Source organism: Pseudonaja textilis, chromosome 14 (assembly GCF_049901715.1).
Source record: "Pseudonaja textilis isolate UNSWEBS1 chromosome 14, rPseTex1.2, whole genome shotgun sequence".
Taxonomy (NCBI): Eukaryota; Metazoa; Chordata; class Lepidosauria; order Squamata; family Elapidae; genus Pseudonaja; species Pseudonaja textilis.
The window spans coordinates 6113710-6132558 of record NC_142003.1 but is presented as its reverse complement, the minus strand read 5'-3'; the positions used below and the strand labels follow the sequence as shown (position 1 = coordinate 6132558).

At 42.2% G+C, this 18849-nt stretch overlaps 2 protein-coding genes across 4 annotated transcripts in view; both read left to right on the top strand.

The window, feature by feature from the left end:
• Positions 1 to 260: 260 nt before the first annotated feature.
• Positions 261 to 15910, top strand: LOC113438955 (acyl-coenzyme A synthetase ACSM5, mitochondrial-like). Of its 2 annotated transcripts, none has more exons than XM_087942065.1 (14): positions 261 to 391; positions 4957 to 5180; positions 5455 to 5665; positions 6098 to 6305; positions 7219 to 7359; positions 7905 to 8061; positions 9524 to 9603; positions 11087 to 11210; positions 12144 to 12224; positions 13377 to 13478; positions 13932 to 14059; positions 14144 to 14243; positions 14802 to 14921; positions 15783 to 15910. In XM_087942065.1, exons 2-14 carry the CDS (start codon positions 4995 to 4997, stop codon positions 15891 to 15893), a joined length of 1749 nt encoding a protein of 582 aa, XP_087798191.1. In that variant the 5' UTR covers positions 261 to 391; positions 4957 to 4994; the 3' UTR covers positions 15894 to 15910. The 2 variants fall into 2 exon arrangements, with proteins under 2 accessions (XP_087798191.1, XP_087798192.1); XM_087942066.1 differs by having other exon boundaries at positions 261 to 421.
• The window catches only part of LOC113438749 (acyl-coenzyme A synthetase ACSM4, mitochondrial-like), a 15553-nt gene continuing 12599 nt past the window's right edge, over positions 15896 to 18849 (top strand). The window contains exons 1-2 of one of the 2 annotated variants that reach the window (XM_087942068.1): positions 15896 to 15993; positions 18547 to 18734. In XM_087942068.1, coding sequence (XP_087798194.1) covers positions 18549 to 18734 — 186 coding nt within the window. In that variant the 5' untranslated portion in view covers positions 15896 to 15993; positions 18547 to 18548. Of the gene's footprint in view, positions 15994 to 17155; positions 17365 to 18546; positions 18735 to 18849 lie in introns of those variants that run through there. The other variant, XM_087942067.1, reaches the window with a different exon arrangement.

The following is an 18849-nucleotide window of genomic DNA, read 5'->3' as shown; positions in this document are numbered from 1 at the left end:
GTTGCCCAATGTGTCACCTTAGCATGACTCCTCCTCCTCCTCCTCCTTTTCCTCCCCTTTCTCCATTTCCCCTTCCTCATCTCTTCCCCCTCTTCCTCTTATTCCACTGTGAGCAGTGTCCTCATCAGATGAGATGGTCATTTGCATCTCGGTCATTGAAAAAGGTCAAAGTCCTGTTCGGCTCTGAAAGCCAAACAGGACTTTGCCCCGTCACTCTTGCCCCATTCACTGATGGACAGCTTGGTCTTTCCTATTTTTTTCCCTTCAAAAAATTCCATCCCTGAGACAACAGGTCAGGATGAACAGAGCAGAATTGGATGCCTTTGGGCAGCTACCGTGAGAAGTCAACCTCACTACGTCTTCCCTTCCACTTCTAGAAGCCTGGAAATCAGTAAGTTCAAGAGAGCATTCTACATTTGCGGTACATCCAGGATATTTATTGATTGATTGATTGATTGATTTGATTTGATTTGCCAATTGCTTACAAGATAATAGGCATAAGTATAAACCTGAGTAAGAATACAGGAAATAGGTATGAATAAATGGGGACAATAGGACAGGGACGGTAGGCACGATGGTGCACTTATACATGCCCCTTACAGACCTCTTAGGAATGGGGTGAGGTCAATAGTGGATAGTGTGAGGTTAAAGGAGTGGAGGTTGTTTCTTCAAAACAAGCCCAGAGATCATGCTGACTTCTTCCTTGCCCTCAAATCACAGACGTGCAGGCATAAACGGAGTAAGATACTATCTGGATTTTTTTTTTCCAATTCTTCTCAGACGTCCTTTAAAGAAAAGGGACGAGAGGTCAGAGGTAATTTGTGTTCTTCAAATGGAAAGGCCCCCAATTTCAGTTCCTGGTGTCTCCATATCTTAAGATCAGCTAACAGCTACACTCACTAGTTAACAGATAATCAGAGTGGGAAGGGACCTTATAGGTCATCTAGTCCAACCCTCCCACCTACACTATTTCTGACAGATGGCAGTCCATTCTTTCCTGGAAAGTCTCAAGTGATGACACTCCCACAACGCCAAAGGGAAGCTGTTTCATGGGTTGATTGTTCTCCCTGTCAGAAAGTTTCTCCTTATTTCCAGGTTGAATCTCTCTCCTTGTTCAGTTTCCATCCATTTTTCCTTGTCTGGCCTTCCAGTGCTTTAGAAAATAACTTGATTCCTTCCTCCTCTCTGTGGCAGCCCCTCAAATATTCAGAGACTGCTATCGTGTCTCCCCTGGTCCTTCTCTTCCCTAGACTAGCCAGGCCCAGTTCCTGCAACTGTTCTTCATAGGTTTTAGTCTCCAGTCCCCTAATCTTCCTGGTTGCTCTTCTAGTGGGAAGGTCCTTTTTTCCAGCAACAGAAATCCCTGGCTTCGTAAATTCAGCAATCCTTTGGTAAATGAACACATCCAGCATTATAACTTCCTACATTCTGGTGGGCTATTTAGGCAAATAAGACGAACAACAGAGAAACGCAATCCACCCACAAGAACACGGACTACTCCTTTGTCAGAAGCCAGTTCTGTTTATGCAACTCAGTACAAGCAGTCCTCGAATTAGGACCACAATGAAGCCCCAAACGTAAGACAGCCCCACTTTACAGTGTCTTTTGCCACAGTGTTTAAGTGAATCACTGCAGTTTATTAAGTGAGTAACCCAGTTGTTAAATGAATCTGGCTTCTGACTTCGTTTGTCAGAAGGTCCCCAAAAGGGGGTCCTTGAGAACCCAGGACACACTGCAACTGTCATAAGTACATGCCAGTTGTCAAGTGTCTGAATTTTGATCAGGTGAGCGCAGGGACGTTGCAACAGCCGTGTGAAATACGGCCCTAAAGTCACTTTTTTCGGGGCCATTGTAACTTTGAGCAGTCACTAAATGAAAGGTTGTAAGTCAAGGATGGCATGTATTCTTACTTCATGGTTTAGGGCAGGAGTCGGCAACCCACGCAGCCACCAAGTCACGCTCACTGAACCGGTGGTAAATTATTTTGAAATGCACTACTGGCACCTATGTGTGCGAAGTGCACGCTGACCAAACTGATTGTTACATCGGTTGGATCCCAAGGGCAAACCACTTCCAAAATCTTATCAAAAGATATATATTTTTTTTGCCAGGAAGGACACTGACCGGAGAGGAAGCGTGCACCAATTCATGGTTCTTCCGGGACGAAATAATCTTTTCATGCACATTTAAAAATATTTCCAGAATAAAGGTGCATCTGAATTTCTTGTTCACACACTACCTTGCATGGAATTGAAACTTTCTGGAATTACAGAAAAAATGCAAAGGGATGTAGCAACAGGAGATTAAATAAGCAAAGGAATGCATGCTAAAATGGGTCCTTCCCAGGAAGAAAATGAGTGAGGGTCTTTTCTAGGAAAATAGGAAGCATCTCTGCAGTATTTCAGGTGGGGCTGTTTTTTTTTTAAACCCAACCTGGAGACGGGAACAAAATTGAAATTTTCTTTGATATGGACGGTGCCTAACGCTGCGTAGCAGTTCTTGCACTTCATCCTTCATCCAGAGACTCCTTGTCCCTTTGTTCTCCCGGATCCTCGAAGGGACAGTTGGTTTTTCTAATCTAGAAGGGACAAATAGAAGGAAATTCAGATAAAAGGAGAGGAAAAAATTGTTCCCGCCAGAGTTTAGAACTGTCCTGTATGGCAAAGTGCCATCTAGTGTTATCTTCAGGGAAACAGCTTGATTTTTGAACCATTACACTGAATTTGAAGCAGGCTAACTTTTTATTTTTTTTATTTTGTCAAGCTATTATAAGACAACAGGTATAAGTATAAACATAGTTATGAATACATGAAATAGATACATATAAGAAAAATAAAAAGAAACAATAGGACAGGGACCGTAGGCACGTTGGTGCGCTTATGCACACCCCCTACAGGCCTCTTAGGAAGGGGGTGAAGTCAATAGTAGACAGTCTGAGGTTAAAGTTTTTGGGGTTTGGGGAAGAAACCACAGAGTCAGATAGAGTATTCCAGACATTGACCACTCTGTTGCTGAAGTTGTATTTCCTGCAATCGAGTTTGGTGCGATTAACCTTGAGTTTGTATCTATTGTGTGCTCTTGTGTTGTTATGGTTGAAGCTGAAGTATTAATTGACAGGTAAGACATTGCAATGTATGATTTTATATACCATACTTAGATCAGACCGAAGGCGGCGTAGTTCTAGGTTTTCTAGGTCTAGAATTTCAAGTCTGGTGGCATAAAGTATTCTGCAACAACTAGAGGAATGGAGAACTCTTCTTGTGAAATATTTCTGGACTTTCTCAACTGTATTAATATCAGATTTGCTGATCTTTATTTTCCGTTTTCTCCAATCATTATGTTGTTTCAACCAGTTCAAGTGCTGTTTGACAGTTAGAACAATCAATCAGTGGAACAACTTGCCTCCAGAAGTTGTAAATGCTCCAACACTGGAAGTTTTTAAAAAGATGCTGGATAACCATTTGTCTAAAGTGATGTAGGGTTCCCTGCCTAGGCAGGGGGTTGGACTAGAAGACCTCCAAGGTGCCTTCCAACTCTGTTATTCTATTCTAAGCCCAAAGTCCTAAAGGTGCAGTTTAATAAATGAAGATCTCTTTTAGCTGCCCACACTGCCTTCTTTCCAACAGATCTTTATTTCACTCAGTCTCCGTTTCTTCCTAAACCAAGTCACTTATCCAAATAGGCCAATTCCAGTGTTTACTCAATACATAATAATCCCAAATATTTCCCACGTTCTTTAAATCTGTAGTTTCAGCCTTTTAGTCGAGTATTCCCCATGTTAAATTTTCAGGAGTCTAGGAGTCACTTTTCCTTTGGTCAGTAGATGGTGATCTCAACTTAGTTTTCAGCTTAAGGCTCTTTAAAATTCTTTTTCGCAGTTTATGGAGTTATTTTTAGAGTCTCTTCTAGGATTTCCCCCCTTTCCTCTCCCTCAGGGTAACTTCTAAAATAAGAATTATCTCACCCAGTGACACAGTCTCTGTTCACCAACTTTGCTCCAGTGCTATTCTTAGATGTTCCAAGGCTGTCCCAACTTCATGGCAGTCATCTTGGGCAACTCTTCTCTTTGTCTTGGCGTAGAGGGAAAAGCTCGGACTCAATAGAAGTTTGCAATCTCCCCTGTGGCCTCACAGAGCGCCCTTCCTTAGCTCTGCCTCCCCTTCAGGGCGGTTTAGGCTCCTATTGGAGTCTACAAACAGGGAGAAGGCAGAGCAGGAACGGAGAGGTCCGTTTTGCTGCATCTTGGTGTTGTGACTCGGAGGGTTGAGCCTGCTCTGTTAGAAGACACAGACTCGAGTAATGAGGAAGAGGAGGATTTGGCCTTGAGTTTTGAGCCTGCCTCACTGAAAGTTTCGGAATCATCTCCCTCCCCGGGACCTTCCTCCCTGGTTGTGCCTCAGGTGTCGGCAGATAATCAGGAGAGCATGCCAGAGTCCTTGGCTGAGGATCAAGCCAAGGAATGCTGGTTGGATGCAAGGCAAAGACGCAGGCAGAAGCGTGAAATTCAACGTAAGAGGAAATGTCAAATCAGGAACTGATTTGAGAGATGGACACGCCCCTCAGGACATAAAAGAGGGCGTGTTAGCTCTCAATCCCCGTTCAGGACAATTTGTTTATTCCTGATAGCAGCTTGGACAAATTCTCCATGTGGCATTTGCTTCTCGATTTATGATCTTGTTTGTTATCAGACTTGGCAGGCAGCTTTTGGAAGACTGCCAAGGATTCCTCCAGTCAAAGGAATTTAACTCTGTTGTTCCTGGTCCTGTCTGTTTATTTGTATTCCTTTAAAAACTTGGACTCTCACCTCATGGTCACAGGTGAGACAGAATATCTTGGTATCGTAGCAACCTCAGATGGACTTTTTTCCTCCCCCTTTTCCTTCCCTTCCCATCCTCCTGCATTCTCTCCTTTCCTTTTCCTTCCTCCCCCTTCCCTCCCCATCCCCTCTTTTTGCAGGAATCCAAGCCATTGAGCGCTGACCTCAAACTGGGGCCATGAAACTCCTAGCTAGGTGCTTTGGGCATCCTCGGACGCCTTGGGTGTTCTTTCACCAAGCAAAGAGATGTCTGGCTTCTTTGATCCCCTCCTATTACGAAGCGGTGAATCGGGGTGACCAGGAAGTGCCCGAGTACTTCAACTTTGCAAGTGATGTGGTGGACAAATGGATGCAAGAGGAAAAGGTAACATTTTGGGCTCCTCTTGGGAGGGAAAGGACCACAACTTTGCTGGCTGAAGAATTCTGGAAGTTGAAGTCCACAAGTCTTACAGTTGCCAAGGTTGGGGCCCCCTGCTCTGGGTGGGTGGGGGGAATCACAGAGGGGGGGATGTGCCAGTTTCTTTACTTCCTGGTGTGTTTTTTGTTTTCTTTAGCAGTTGACCATGAGATCTTGTTTGGATTAGGACAGGTTTTCAGCTATCCCTCCTTGAATTGTAACTTCTTGGGTTTCCCACTAGGATGGAAAGAGAGCTCACCACCCAGCCTTCTGGTGGGTCAACAGTCAGAACAAAGAGGTGAAGTGGAGCTTTGAGGAGCTAGCTTTCTTGTCCCGAAAAGCTGCCAATGTTCTCTCTGGTCCGTGTGGCTTGCAAAGAAGGGACAAAGTTCTGATCGTTCTGCCCCGCATTCCAGAGTGGTGGCTGCTCGTACTGGCTTGTATGCGAACAGGTTAGTAAATGTTATAGAGAAGACAACCCTTAGCTAAGGGTTGTCTTCCTAAGAGTGCTGGTGGACATTCCCAGGAAGTATCCCAGGGGACACTCTTCCTAAAAATGTCGATGAATATTCTATCTACCTCCCATGTATTCTGTAGGGTAGGATAGGATGAGCAACACTGGCAAGCTCAAATTCATAAACTTAGCAATGAGGGATTTGCAACTATGTTTTTCTGTATCACCATTTCCCAACCCATGAAAGGCCCAGTCACCTAGATACATTAGACCAAACTCTCATCCTCTTTGGTCAATGTGGCCATGTTGGAAAACCCATCAAAAGGAGCTGGCACCAGATAGAGGAACCCTACACTAACTTCACTTTATCTATGAAATGGACCTTTCATAATGGTTTCTCTGATCACTTTCTTCCCTTCTTCTTTCCTAGGGATTATTTTTATTCCTGGAACGCCTCAGTTAACAGCTAAAGACATTTCCTATAGAATTAAAGCTTCCAAAGCCAAAGGCATTGTTGTGGCCGAACAGTCTGTCGATGCAGTGGATTCAATCATAGCTGAATGCAAATTTCTGAAAACCAAGCTTGTTGTGTCCGATAAAGGCCGAGCTGGCTGGCTGAAATTCAGTGACTTATTACAGTACGTAGTCCAATAAAAGTTAGAACTACATCACCATCTACTGGGTTGGAGTATTGTTTTTATTGGACCATATAAGAAGCCAGTTTGCTCTAATGGTTACAGCACCAGGCTAGAAAGTGGGAGTCTGGGAGTTCTAATGCTGATTTAGCCATGAAAGCCAACTGGGTCGTGTTGGGCCAATCATCAGAAGATGGTGAGTTACAGTCCTGCCTTAGCCATGAAAGCCAACTGGGTGACGTTGGGCCAGTCATCAGAAGATGGTGAGTTACAGTCCTGCCTTAGGCGTGAAAGTCAACTGGGTGACTTTGGATCAATCACCAGGAGACTGGGAGTTGTAGTCCTGCCTTAGCCATGAAAGCCAACTGGGAGACGTTGGGCCAATCATCAGAAGATGGTGAGTTACAGTCCTGCCTTAGGCATGAAAGTCAACTGGGTGACTTTGGATCAATCACCAGGAGACTGGGAGTTCTACTCCTGCCTTAGGCATGAAAGTTAGCTGGGTGACCTTGGGCCTTCTTCTCATCCCAACTCACTTCACTGGGTTGTTGTGGGGAAAATCAGAGAAGGAAGGAGTCATGTGTGTGTCCACCACCTTGAGTTATTTATATCATTACATAATGAAGGCGGGGTATAAATTAATTAAAAATAAATCAGAAGCAAGGTTGGTTGTTTTAACAAGCAGGTGTTCCACATTCCTTAAGTTCTAGTCATAAATATCTGCATTGCATTCTTGACTAAAATGCTCTGGATTTCTTGGAACTGTTGCTGATGCTGCCTTCTAGATGTGGAGAAAGTCCCCAAAACTCCACTTGTGGATTAATCCCAATTGTGAAAGAAAACCTGCCAGCCACCTGTCCCAAAATGTCCCTTTCCACTCTAATTGTACATCAAGACCAACCTGCTTGTTTTCCAGAGCAGCCTCTGGTGACCATGATTGTGTCAAGTCACGAAGTGAAGAGTTAATGCTGATCTACTTTACGAGCGGAAGCACCGGGTCGCCCAAAATGGTGGAGCATTGCCACAGTTATGGCATTGGATTTACATCCAGCAGCAGGTAATATCATGGCATACTTTTGAATCCCTGGGTTATTTATTTAGTGATTGACTTGACTTGACTTGACTTGACTTTTGACTTGACTTGACTTTTGACTTTTGACTTTTGACTTTTGACTTGAACTGCACTAATGTGAATTGAATTGAATTGAATTTCACTTCAAGGTGACTCTGGGCAGCTTACAGCATTACAGGTAATCCTCGACTTATGACCACAATTGAGCCCAGAATTTATGTTGCTAACTGAGCAATTTGTTAAGTGAGTTTTGCCCCATTGTATGACTTTTCTTGACACATTCATGAAGTGAATCGCTGCAGTTGTTAAGTTAGTCACACAGTTGTTAAGTGAATCCGGCTTCCCCATTGCCTTGGCTTGTCAGAAGGTCGCAAAAGGGGATCACGTGACCCTGGGACATTGCAAAACAAAATAAAAAAAAATTGGTGTGACTCACTTAACCATCGCCTTGCTGAACCACATGAACGTTGAGGTCTCAATGGGGGTCGTAATTCGAGGACTTCCTATACATTTTTTTTTTTTTTGAGCAGGCACTGGATGAATCTGTCTTCTTCAACTGTGTTCTGGAATACCTCAGATCCAGGATGGGTGAAAACAGCTTGGAGCAGCTTATTTGGCCCATGGATCCATGGGTCATGTGTCTTTGTACATCATCTATCCCAGTTTGAACCAACAGTCATATTAAACGTAAGCATGTCCATTTGTATTTCAAGTGAACTGGAAGTCGTGTATATAGACATAATAGAAACCAGGCACCCCAAAGGTGCTTTTTCAGGAGGCAACTGGACTTTCTTTGAAGAGGTTTCGCTTCTCCCCCAAGAAGTTTCTTCAGCTCTGTCAGGACAGTGAGGAACGGAAGGATTTATATCTCTTGCAGACAGCTGGTCATTTACTTTATTTTATTTTATTGTCATTGCACCTCATACAACGACATTAAATACCATCTTCAGTGTACATTATGACTATGAAAATAAACACAAACACGCATCTTTCGCATTCTATACATTGAATTGAAAACCCCTGACTGAACACCAACATTGCAATATACAGTAGAATTCAACTGAGCTACTGCCCTGGGATAGAAGCTGTTTTTCAGCCTATTTGTCCTTGTTTTTATTATTGTCCTGTACCATCTGCCAGATGGTAATAGTTCAAAAAAAGGGTGCCCAGGGTTGAGATGGATCTTTGAGGATGTTTTGAACTTTCTTAAGGCAGCGGGAGCTATAAAGCTCTTCCAAAGAACAGAGAGGGCAACCCATGATCTTCTGGGCAATGACATTAACCCTCTGGAGTGCTGTCCTATCTGCCCCTGTGCAGAGAAGATTATTCTCAATGGGAAAATTGGCAAAGAACATACTGAAATACTTATAGAGACCCTACATAGTAGAAGGCATCTAAATAAAAGACAAGGACCTCACCATTTTGATCCCAGCTTACTAGAAATGTTCTCTTCATTGTTCCTGCTTTGATTTTGTGTACTTCACTCAGTTTGAGAAGGTTCACATCACCTATTTAAAAAGAGCTAGATAATTTATGGTTCAGCAGGTTGTAGAAATGCAAGCATTGTCTAAGTATCTTGGGTGAACCAGCCAAAATTAGAAGAGAATGTTTATAGCCCAGGGTTGAATTGTGGGGTCCTTAGGGAGTGTCTGAACTTGGCGGTTTCCTTGCAGATGTTTCATTACTCAACTAGGTAACATCATCAGTGTTTGAAGAGAGTGGGGTTTGTGGAGTGGGGAAGAAGGAGACAGAGGAGGAAGATGAGGAAAAGGTGAAGGAGGACTATAGGATCCTTGGTGCTCTCTGAGCTTGGTTGTTTCCTAGCAGACGTTTTATTACTAAACTAGGTAACACCATCAGTGCTAGACTTACCTAGTTTGGTAATGAAATGTCTGCAAGAAAACAACCAAGCTCAGAGAGCACCAAGGACCCCTCAGGCCAACATTGTTGGATGTAAAATTTTAAACAGATGCAGCAACTATTTCTAAACTTTACTTTAAGATTTAGCGTGTTCTAGGAACTCAGCCCTGCCTCTCTTAAACTTCAGGCCAGATCATTTCCGTCTTACAAAAATCATCTTGTTTGCATATTATTTTGACTGCATGCACATTTTCTTCATGTTGTTTGCATATTCATTTTCTCCATCTAGACCCTGGCGAAGTATCCAATCACAACTTTATGTACCGCTCCTACTGCATTTCGGATGATGGTTCAGCACAATGCCACCAGGTATTTTTTTTTTGCCACAAAATATGAAACACGAGAAGGTCAACGTGAAAATGGGAAGTCTAGAAATGTAATGGAATTGCCTAGGATGCCTTTGTTCCGTTGCTATTACTAGGAAGTTGTGAATTTTTTTCATCCATTTCTCAATACGATTTCCTAAGATTGCTTCCTTGCACAGCTGATGGTGTTCCCATGTAGTGCATATTTCTTTGCGTCACGAAGGACAGTTGAACTTGGCGGGTGCCATGGTTGGACCCCTTTTATCTGAGATTTCAAAGCCAGATAAATAGGCAATACAGGTAGTCCTTGACTTAAAACCATTCATTTAGTGACCGTTCAAAATTACAACTGCACTGAAAAAAAGTGACTTGTGACCATTGTTCACACTTACAAACCTTTCCAAGCATCCCCATGATGGTGTGATCAAAATTCAGATGCTTGGCAACAGGTTCATACTTATGACCGTGGCTGGGTCCCATGGTCACGTGATCCAAATTCAAACACTTAGTAACTGACTCATATTTATTTTCTTATTTATTTGATTTGTCAATAGGTATAAGAATAAACATGAGTATGAATACAGGAAATAGGTACGAATAAATGGGGACAATAGGACAGGGATCGGAGGCACGATAGTGCACTTATGCACTACCCCTTACAGACCTCTTAGGAATGGGGTCAATAGTGGTTAGTTTGAGGTTAAAGGAATGGGAGTTAGAGGATGTAACAGAGTCAGGTAGTGCATTCCAGGCGTTGACCACTCTGTTGCTGAAGTCGTACTTTCTGCAATCAAGTTTGGAGCAGTTTACCTTGAGTTTGTATCTGTTGTGTGCTCTTGTGTTGTTGCGGTTGAAGCTGAAGTAGTCCTTGACTGGTAGGACATTATAGCAGATAATTTTGTGTACTGCACTTAAGTCCAACCATAGGCAGCGTAGTTCAAGGTTGTCCAAGGCCAAAATCTCAAGCCCAGTGGTGTAGGATATTCTGTTGTGAGCAGAGGAGTGTAGTACTCTTCTCACGAAATACTTCTGGACTCGCTCAATTGTATTAACATCCAATATACAGTGCAGATTCCAGACTGATGAGCTGTATTTGAGTACTGGTCTAGCAAAGATTTTGTATGCCCTAGTTTGCAAATCAGTCTTACCAGAGGAGAAGCTTCTTAAGATTAGATTTACAACCCTTGAAGCTTTTTTGGTAATGCTGTTGCCGTGAGCTCTGGCGCTTAGGAGTTGCCAACTGTTTGACCATTCAGACACATAATCAAGTTCGCTTTGAAGGACAGTAGCATTGTCAGTGGTGTTGAATAGTTTTACGTCATCAGTGAAGAGGATGCAATTTATAACGGTTTTATGAAATTATGATGGTTTTATGAATTGATGAGTGTTCTTTGGCCATCCAGAAGTCACATTTCCTTCCAAATGTATGCATAATCAACTCACCGAAGAAAAAAGTGAACTATTTATTGTCTTTGTTCCTTTCCAAGCTATAAATTCAGAAGCTTGAAGCACTGCGTGACTGGTGGAGAACCACTCAATCCCGAAGTGTTTGAGCAATGGAAGACTCAGACTGGATTGGAGATTTATGAAGGATACGGACAAACCGAAACGGTATATTCATTTCAATAAAAGAGAATGTTTGTAGCTCAAGGTTCAACTAAACTTGGTTGTAGGTAGGTAACATCATCAGTGCTGGTGAGTGTAGCCTGTTTCATATTCAGTATCTTGCCCCATCAATATTGATGAGGGAGTAGTTTTCTCCTTGGTAGCTCCATAATTAGGGCATTGTTTTCTACTAGATACTTTGTCTGGTGTTAATCCTGATTATCTGGGCACTGATTGTTAGAGAGGAAGTATCTTTTTCTTAGGACCTTCTTTTTGACTCTTCGTTGTTGTAGTTGCAAAGTCGTGTCCAACCCATCATGACTTCATGGACAATGTTCCTCCAAGCCTTCCTGTCCTCTACCATCTTCTGGAGTCCATTTAAGCTCACACCGACTGCTTCAGTGACTCCATCCAGCTCCCTCCTTCTCTGCCATCCACCTTCTTCTTTTACCCGCCATCATTCCCAGCATTCGTCTCTTCTCCAGGGAGTCCTTCCTTCTCACGACATGGCCAAAGTCTTTGGTTTCATCATCAGGATCTGGCCTTTTAAAGAGCAGTCAGGGTTGATCTTCTCTAGGACTGACCGGTTGGATCACCTTGCAGTCCAAGGGACTCGCAGGAGTCTTCTCCAGCACCATTTTTTGTCTCTTAGTATATTTTATTGTTTCTTTTGAACAGTTTACAATTTATTTCTATGTGTCCCCCCACCAACACTTCATAGGGCAAGCTATTGTATATAAACAGACAGCACACTCACTAGAACTGATGATGTTGGCTAGTTGGGTAATGAAAGGTCTACAAGCCAACAACCAATCTCAAAGAGCACCAAGGATTCCACAATAGATTCATTTTCATTTCCCCAAAAGTTGTGTCTGATCCCATCTCCTGATTGTCACCATGGTCCTGACAGCTTGTGTCCCATCCTCCTCTCTCTTGCAGGTAACAATCTGTGCGAATGTCCAAGGAATGAAAATTAAGCCTGGCTCAATGGGAAAAGCATCTCCACCCTACGATGTCCAGGTGAGAAGGACCAATCTTGTTATTCAGTACAATACAATTTTTAAATGTAGGCTGTTGTAATGTTGTGGTTAATTACGTCACAGTCTTTATGGTTTTATTTTTTTACTTTATGCTAGTCACAACCAAAAGAAAAAGAATATACTCTACAGTTGGGTAACGAAACAACTTACAACCACAATTGGGGCCAGAATTTCTGTTGCCAAGTGTCATTCCCCTGTTGGAGACTGACTCCGATGGAGAGGAGGAACAGCTGACAGGGAGTGGAGGTGTGGCTCCGGAGGTTGTGGAGGAGGCTGGGGAAGGGCAGAGGCCGGTTGAGCAGTCAGAGGACCCAGGCCCATCCCCTCTCCATCCTAGGGCACGCAGGGAGGAGAGGATAAGGGAGAGATGTGAATGGCATGGTCTACGGGGGAGGAAAGGGCCTTGATCCCCTTCATGGGCTGCAGCTTTGAGAGCTGGTTAAAAGGACGGACATGCGTATGGGCCAGTGCTGGAAACAAAGCATGGAAATATTTCTAATCTGTTGTTCCTCTCTGAGTTTGCTGTCCTTCCCAGTGTGTATTCCAATATCTGTGGACGTCTTCAAGCCCTTATCTTGCCTGGTTCCCTTAATTGCTTCAGTGTGCTTTGTGTTGTTTTTGCTATTTATAATTTATAGGCATTTTTAGTTTAAACGGCATTTCCTCCTTTTCGTAACTGTTTGTGGGGGAGTTTTTTTTGTCTCCAGTCAAGGATATTTGGAGCTTTGAAGCAAAGTGAAGGAATAAAAGGGGCTTCACCTGTTTTTGTGACTATGTTTATTTTGTATCCCACCTGGATCATCACACCAAGCAAAGCGGCTGTTAAGTGAAGGATGCATGATTTTACAACCATTTTTCCCCACAAGGTTGTTGTTGTTAACTGAATCATGTGGTCCTTAAGTGAGTCCGGCTTCTTCCATTGACTTTGCTTTTTGAAAGTCAGCTGAGAAGGTCTCCAATGTCAATTGGACAGCTACTGGATCAAGATGGTATAAGGATTCTTCTCTTGGGCAGGGAGTTGGCATAGAAGACCTCCGACAATAAACACAATCGGAGCAATGCTTTTCATTTATTTATCATATTTCTACCCCACCTGACTTGCCTAAGGGATGCTTTGCTTTTATTTCTGAAGGTAATTGATGATGAAGGAAATATTCAGCCCCCCGGAAAAGAAGGAGATGTGGCCATCAGAATCAAACCCAAACGACCATTCTGTCTTTTCTTGAAATACACAGTAAGTATGATTTTTTTTAACACTTCAGCAAATGGAATTAGTATGCATTTATTCTAGGTTGCATACTTTATACCAGAGGTCTCCAAACTTTAAGGCTTGTGGACTTCAACTCCTAAAATTCATTAAAAGGTTTTGCTGTTACCTCTGTTTCATGTTTGTTTCCTTGGAGCAAGGTTTGGGTCAGAACAAGAGGTCTGTAAGGGGTGTGGCATAAGAGCACCAACGTGCCTACCGTCCCTGTTCTAATGTACCCATTTCATGCAATCATGATCATGTTCCAATTATACCTGTTATCTAATACATGCTTGACAAATAAAATAAATAAAATAAATTCTCAGAATTTTAACCAATGGCCACACTAAACTGAAAAATTCCCAGAATTGTAGTCTGCATGACTGGAAGTCATTGAACCTAGAAATGGTGGGTCATGGACTCATTGTTGGTTCCTTCCAGGATAACCCAGAAAAAACTGCAGCCACTGAATGTGGGGATTTTTACATCACCGGAGACAGAGCGGTCAAAGATGAAGAAGGCTATTTTTGGTTTGTTGGGCGGTCCGACGACATCATCAATTCTTCGGGGTAGGTTTCCTTTTTCTACACCGAGGTTGGTTTCTTTCCTTCACCATTCACAGAAGGGTTAAAAACAACAACCATCTATTTTAGATATCGCATTGGCCCTTTTGAGGTGGAGAGTGCTTTGATGGAACACCCAGCAGTGGTAGAATCCGCTGTTGTCAGTAGCCCGGATCCTATTAGAGGAGAGGTAAGCTAGGCCCTTATGCCATCAATTAGACAATAGAAGAAAATATTGGTAGCTCAAGGTCAAACTGTGGGGTCCTTGGTGCTCTCTGAGCTTGGTTGTTTTCTTGCAGACATTTCATTACCAAACTGGGTAGCATCCTCAGTGCTAGAAGGGCATGGGGTTTGCAGAGAGGAGGAGTGGAAGAAAGAGAAGGATGAAGAATTCTTGGTGCTCTCTCGGCTGTTTTCTTGCAGACGTTCCATTACCCAACTATGTAATATCATCAGCTCAACTAGGAAAACTGACTAGGTCACATCCCTCCCTCCCACTGAGAATGTTACGGCAACTAGTTGGGTAATGAAATGTTTGCCAGCCAACAACCACGCTCATCAAGATCTCCACAAATCATGTTACATGTACAAAGAAACATTGAGGAAGGAAGTTAATTTACAAGAGCAGATCAGAATTGGGGGCTCACCTGCATTGGCTAATCTGAACCAGGATTGAGATAAGTCACGGAGTAACTTTACAACCTGTTTCTCAAGGCATTCACTGCCAGGTATGTTTGTGTCCATACAGGTGGTCAAAGCATTTATCATCTTGTCTCCTGATTTTCTATCCCGCGATCCAGAGGCGTTAATCCAAGAACTCCAGGACTATCTGAAAAAATCTACAGCTCCATATAAATATCCCAGGAAGGCAAGTGGGAGCGGGACAGTTGCAGAAAAGAATGATTGAACTTTGCAAGCAGAGAATCTTTAGCTCTGGGTTGATGAGTGGATGTTTGGTGGCTTTGGGAAATGCAGCATGGGGGTGGGGAAGGGAAGCACAGGATATGACGTCAGCCCTTCAAGGTAGGCCAGCCTAGGATGCCCCTTGTGAATGCTAAATATTATTTTTATTGCCTGCAGCCCTCGAACTATAACCATCATTGAGCCCAAAACCTTTGTTGCTAAGTAAGACAGTTAACTGAATGTTCTCCTATTTTACAATCCTTCTTGCCCCCGTTGTTAAGTGAAGCACTGCAGGTATTAAGTGAATCACATGGTTGTTAAGTGAATCCAGCTTCCCTGTTGACTTTGCTTGTCAGAAGGTCGCAAAAGGGGATTGCATGACTCTGAGACATTAATAGGAGTCAGTTGCCAAGCACCTGAATTTTGATCATGTTAGGAAGCAATGGCCGTAAGTGCGAAAAATGGAAATTAGACATTTTTTTTTCAATGCCATTGTAATTTTGAATGGCCAGTAAACAAACTATTGTAAGTCGAGGACTACCTGTATAAGGTTATAGTACCCCAAATCTTGCACGTCCTCTCCAGTGGTGGTATCCAGCCGGTTCGCACTGGTTTACATGAACTGGTAGCAAGGATTTGGCGTAGGTCACCGAACCAGCAGTAAATTCTGGCTGGCCACGCCCCCGACCCGGTCACCTGTTTGCCGCTGGGTCACTTGCCCGACTCACCTGATGCTTCTTCATCTTCTTGCTCTCTAATGGCTAATGTCAATTTACTCATTTCTGCACATAAGATTTTTTTTTCCTTTTTAATTTTCCCCAAACAGATCGAATTTGTCCAAGAGCTTCCCAAAACAGCAGCTGGAAAAATTAAACGGAGTGTCTTGCGGAAACAAGAATGGAGTGAAGTCAAACGCCGGCTCGACCTTCCCAAATAAAACATGTTTCCATTCTATGTGGTCCCATTTTCATTCATTGTATTATTCCAAGCCAATTGATCCCATTCTAGAAGGTTTTAAGTCCAATTTAGGGTCCTTGGTGAGTGGCATTCAAAAGACTGAGCTGTTCTTATAATTACAGATTGACATGGAAAGAGATGGTATGATTTGATTGATTTGATTGATTTTTCTTTTCCTCTCTCCCTCCCTTTCTTCATTCCATCTTTGTTTCCTTCCTTCTTTCATTCTTTTCCTTCCTTCCTTCCTTCCTTCCAACATCTGCCTCTCCCAGGTCCTTAGGAAATACTTGATAGGTGGATACAAATGACAAATTCAGTCTGAACACCTGGCTGACTCTATGACCAACCATAATTGCATTCATCACGAATTTCACCTGTTCAATTGCTTTTGAATCATAAATACTATCATCCACATTCATGCTTGTAACTTTAGTTAATTTTGGATATGCTAGCTGTAATTTTATTTCCCCCCCTCTGATTTTAATGCCTTATTTTAGTATAATTCAATGATATTGCAAAAAACCTTCTCACTGTAGCATGTAAAAGTCGATTAAAGGAATAAGTTTAAATGCAGCTTTAGAAGTAAGTAAATGTTTAACACATTAAAAAAAATTAAGCAGTTGCTATTACTTCTACTAAGTGTATTGTTTGAGCAGTTGAGTGGATGTTTGTATTCTTCCACCCTATCTCTAATTCCTACCCTTCCTTTATTGTCTAGTCTGCAAAAAAAAAACACCTTTTTTTAAAGCAAGGTTTGTCTATACTCATGTCAGAATAAGATGCAATAAAGATCTAAAGAATCTTGTCAGACCATCCAGGTTATCACTCCTCTGGAAGACATAAACCTTGAAGTGCCTTGAAACCTTGAAATCATTGTGTGATTCAGTGTTCTGCCAGTAGCCATTGGAAAAGCATGAAACAGGCAGGAGGGAAGAGAAAGCTTTGTTGAAGGATTGAAATCCAAGGTCCCAAAAGATTGAATTACCTTGCTAAGTAGGAAAAAAAAATCAAGCTTCAAAGATGGATGTCCAGAACTAATGGGACAAACTTAAATCTCCAAGACATCTGACCTTTGAACGCAGGAGTTGAACATAGCAAAAAAATAAAATAAATCAAGATAACCAGAACTTTGTGTGTTGTTTGCTGTGTTTATTTTTGGGTCAGAGTTCATAGTTTCCTCCTTTGAAAGGATGAGTCAATTTTCTAGGATAATATTTTACAAGCACATCAGTTATTAAAGGAGAGACTCAGTGAGCAGTTTTGGACTGCACTGTATCCCTCAACCATGGAATTATATCTAAGGGGTACTTTGTCCAGTTAGTTTTCTCCAAAGGAAACGGAGTTCCATTTTGAAACAGCCAGACAACTTGGAAAGGCAACCAACATTACAAAGAATTTTCACAAATTTTGAGTTCTCCAACCAGATTCTTCAAAACTAGCACATCTTGCAGGTCAGTTTATGTGAGGATCAGCCTCATGTTCTATGTTCAGGTTGAACCAAATTGCAAATTTAGTCCTGTCTTCCCACCTATTGTTTAAGTTATAAAATGGGTTAGTATGGCCTCTGGGGAAGGACTAGCTTCCTGAGTTAAAATGTTCCTTCCCCAAATTGCTCCCAAATCTTCAACAGGGCATTGCCAACATTAGCTGAAATGATGCCATCCAGTTGTTGTTGACTCTTAACAGCCGCATAGAAAGGCTTCCTTCAAAAGTCCCAACTTGATCCTTCAACTCTTCCCCTTTTTATGTACATTTTTAAAAAGGGATACAGAAAACAGAAAAAACAAATTAATATAAAAGGAAGGAAAGAAGGATGGAAGAAGGAAGGAAGGAATGAAATGGATGAGGGAGGGAAAGAAAGAGAGAGGAAAGGAGATGGATGAGAAGGAAAAAAGGAAGGGGGAGGAAGGAAGGAAATGGATGAGGGAGGAAAGGAAGGAAGGAGGAAAGGAGATGGATGAGAAGGGGGCAAGGGGGAGGGGGAGGAAGGGGGATGAGAGAAGAAAATGGGAGGGTTCAATTTCCTTTGAAAATATAAGTACAATTACAAAATTATCTCTTACTCAAGGAGGTCACTTTTTTCAATTATCCTTTTTTCCCCCTAATCCTTAAAACCCACAAATCATAGGTGCATGATTTTCCATTTCATGCCAAGTCTATAAAGGATGGGCAGCCAGCCATAAATGTAGATGATGTTCATTTAGCAAATTTCATCATCTTCATCAACCATTTCCTCCATTGTGGATATGCTTGAATCCTCCCACTGTTGAGCATATAATAGTCCCAAAAAGAAAAGATTCTGGATTCAGTTGTATTTTAAATCTCCAAAATCTTCTGAATTAATATATATGTATTTGTGCCTGTATTTTCTTTTTGGCTTTTTTTTTTAATACACGCACCAAACCACGTCCCTTCCATTCTCTTGAGTCTTCAACGCTTTCAACAGCAAACATGTTTATTTGACAGGTCAATTATAAAAACTTGCAACAAGAAATACTTCTGAAGAACTTTGATTTCCCCCGCTGATTTTGATACTATGATCTTGTCCTTTTTAATCTCCTTCAGTCTTGCAGATTAAGTCTCTGGAAGCTAATATTGGCTAACACCACTGCATTTCCCTCACTTTTTCCCAGCCATGAAAACTTCACTTGCTTTCTACACAATATGGAAAAAGATCCCTAGATTATTTCCAAGGTGTTCCAGATATCTCAGCTCTCCTATATCTGCACAGTACAAAGCTATAAGCCAGGGACAGGAACAACTACCAGAGTATTTTAACTTTGCCAGTGATGTGCTGGATAAATGGACTCAAATAGAAAAGGTAAAAAATATTGCCTCTTTTTAGTAAGGTCTCTTTTTGTTTTAAAAGCATTGCCATCGCTCTGAATGGGCTTTGCGACACAAACACTTCACTATTTTGTTGTAGATGTTTCATT

Excerpts from the sequence above, each read along its gene's own strand:
- LOC113438955 (XM_087942065.1), top strand. The coding sequence starts at position 4,995 with ATGAAACTCCTAGCTAGGTGCTTTGGGCATCCTCGGACGCCTTGGGTG. Across the intron at positions 7,360-7,904 it reads GGATTTACATCCAGCAGCAG|GCACTGGATGAATCTGTCTT; the intron begins GTAATATCATGG and ends TTTTTTGAGCAG. Across the intron at positions 14,244-14,801 it reads CGGATCCTATTAGAGGAGAG|GTGGTCAAAGCATTTATCAT; the intron begins GTAAGCTAGGCC and ends GTGTCCATACAG.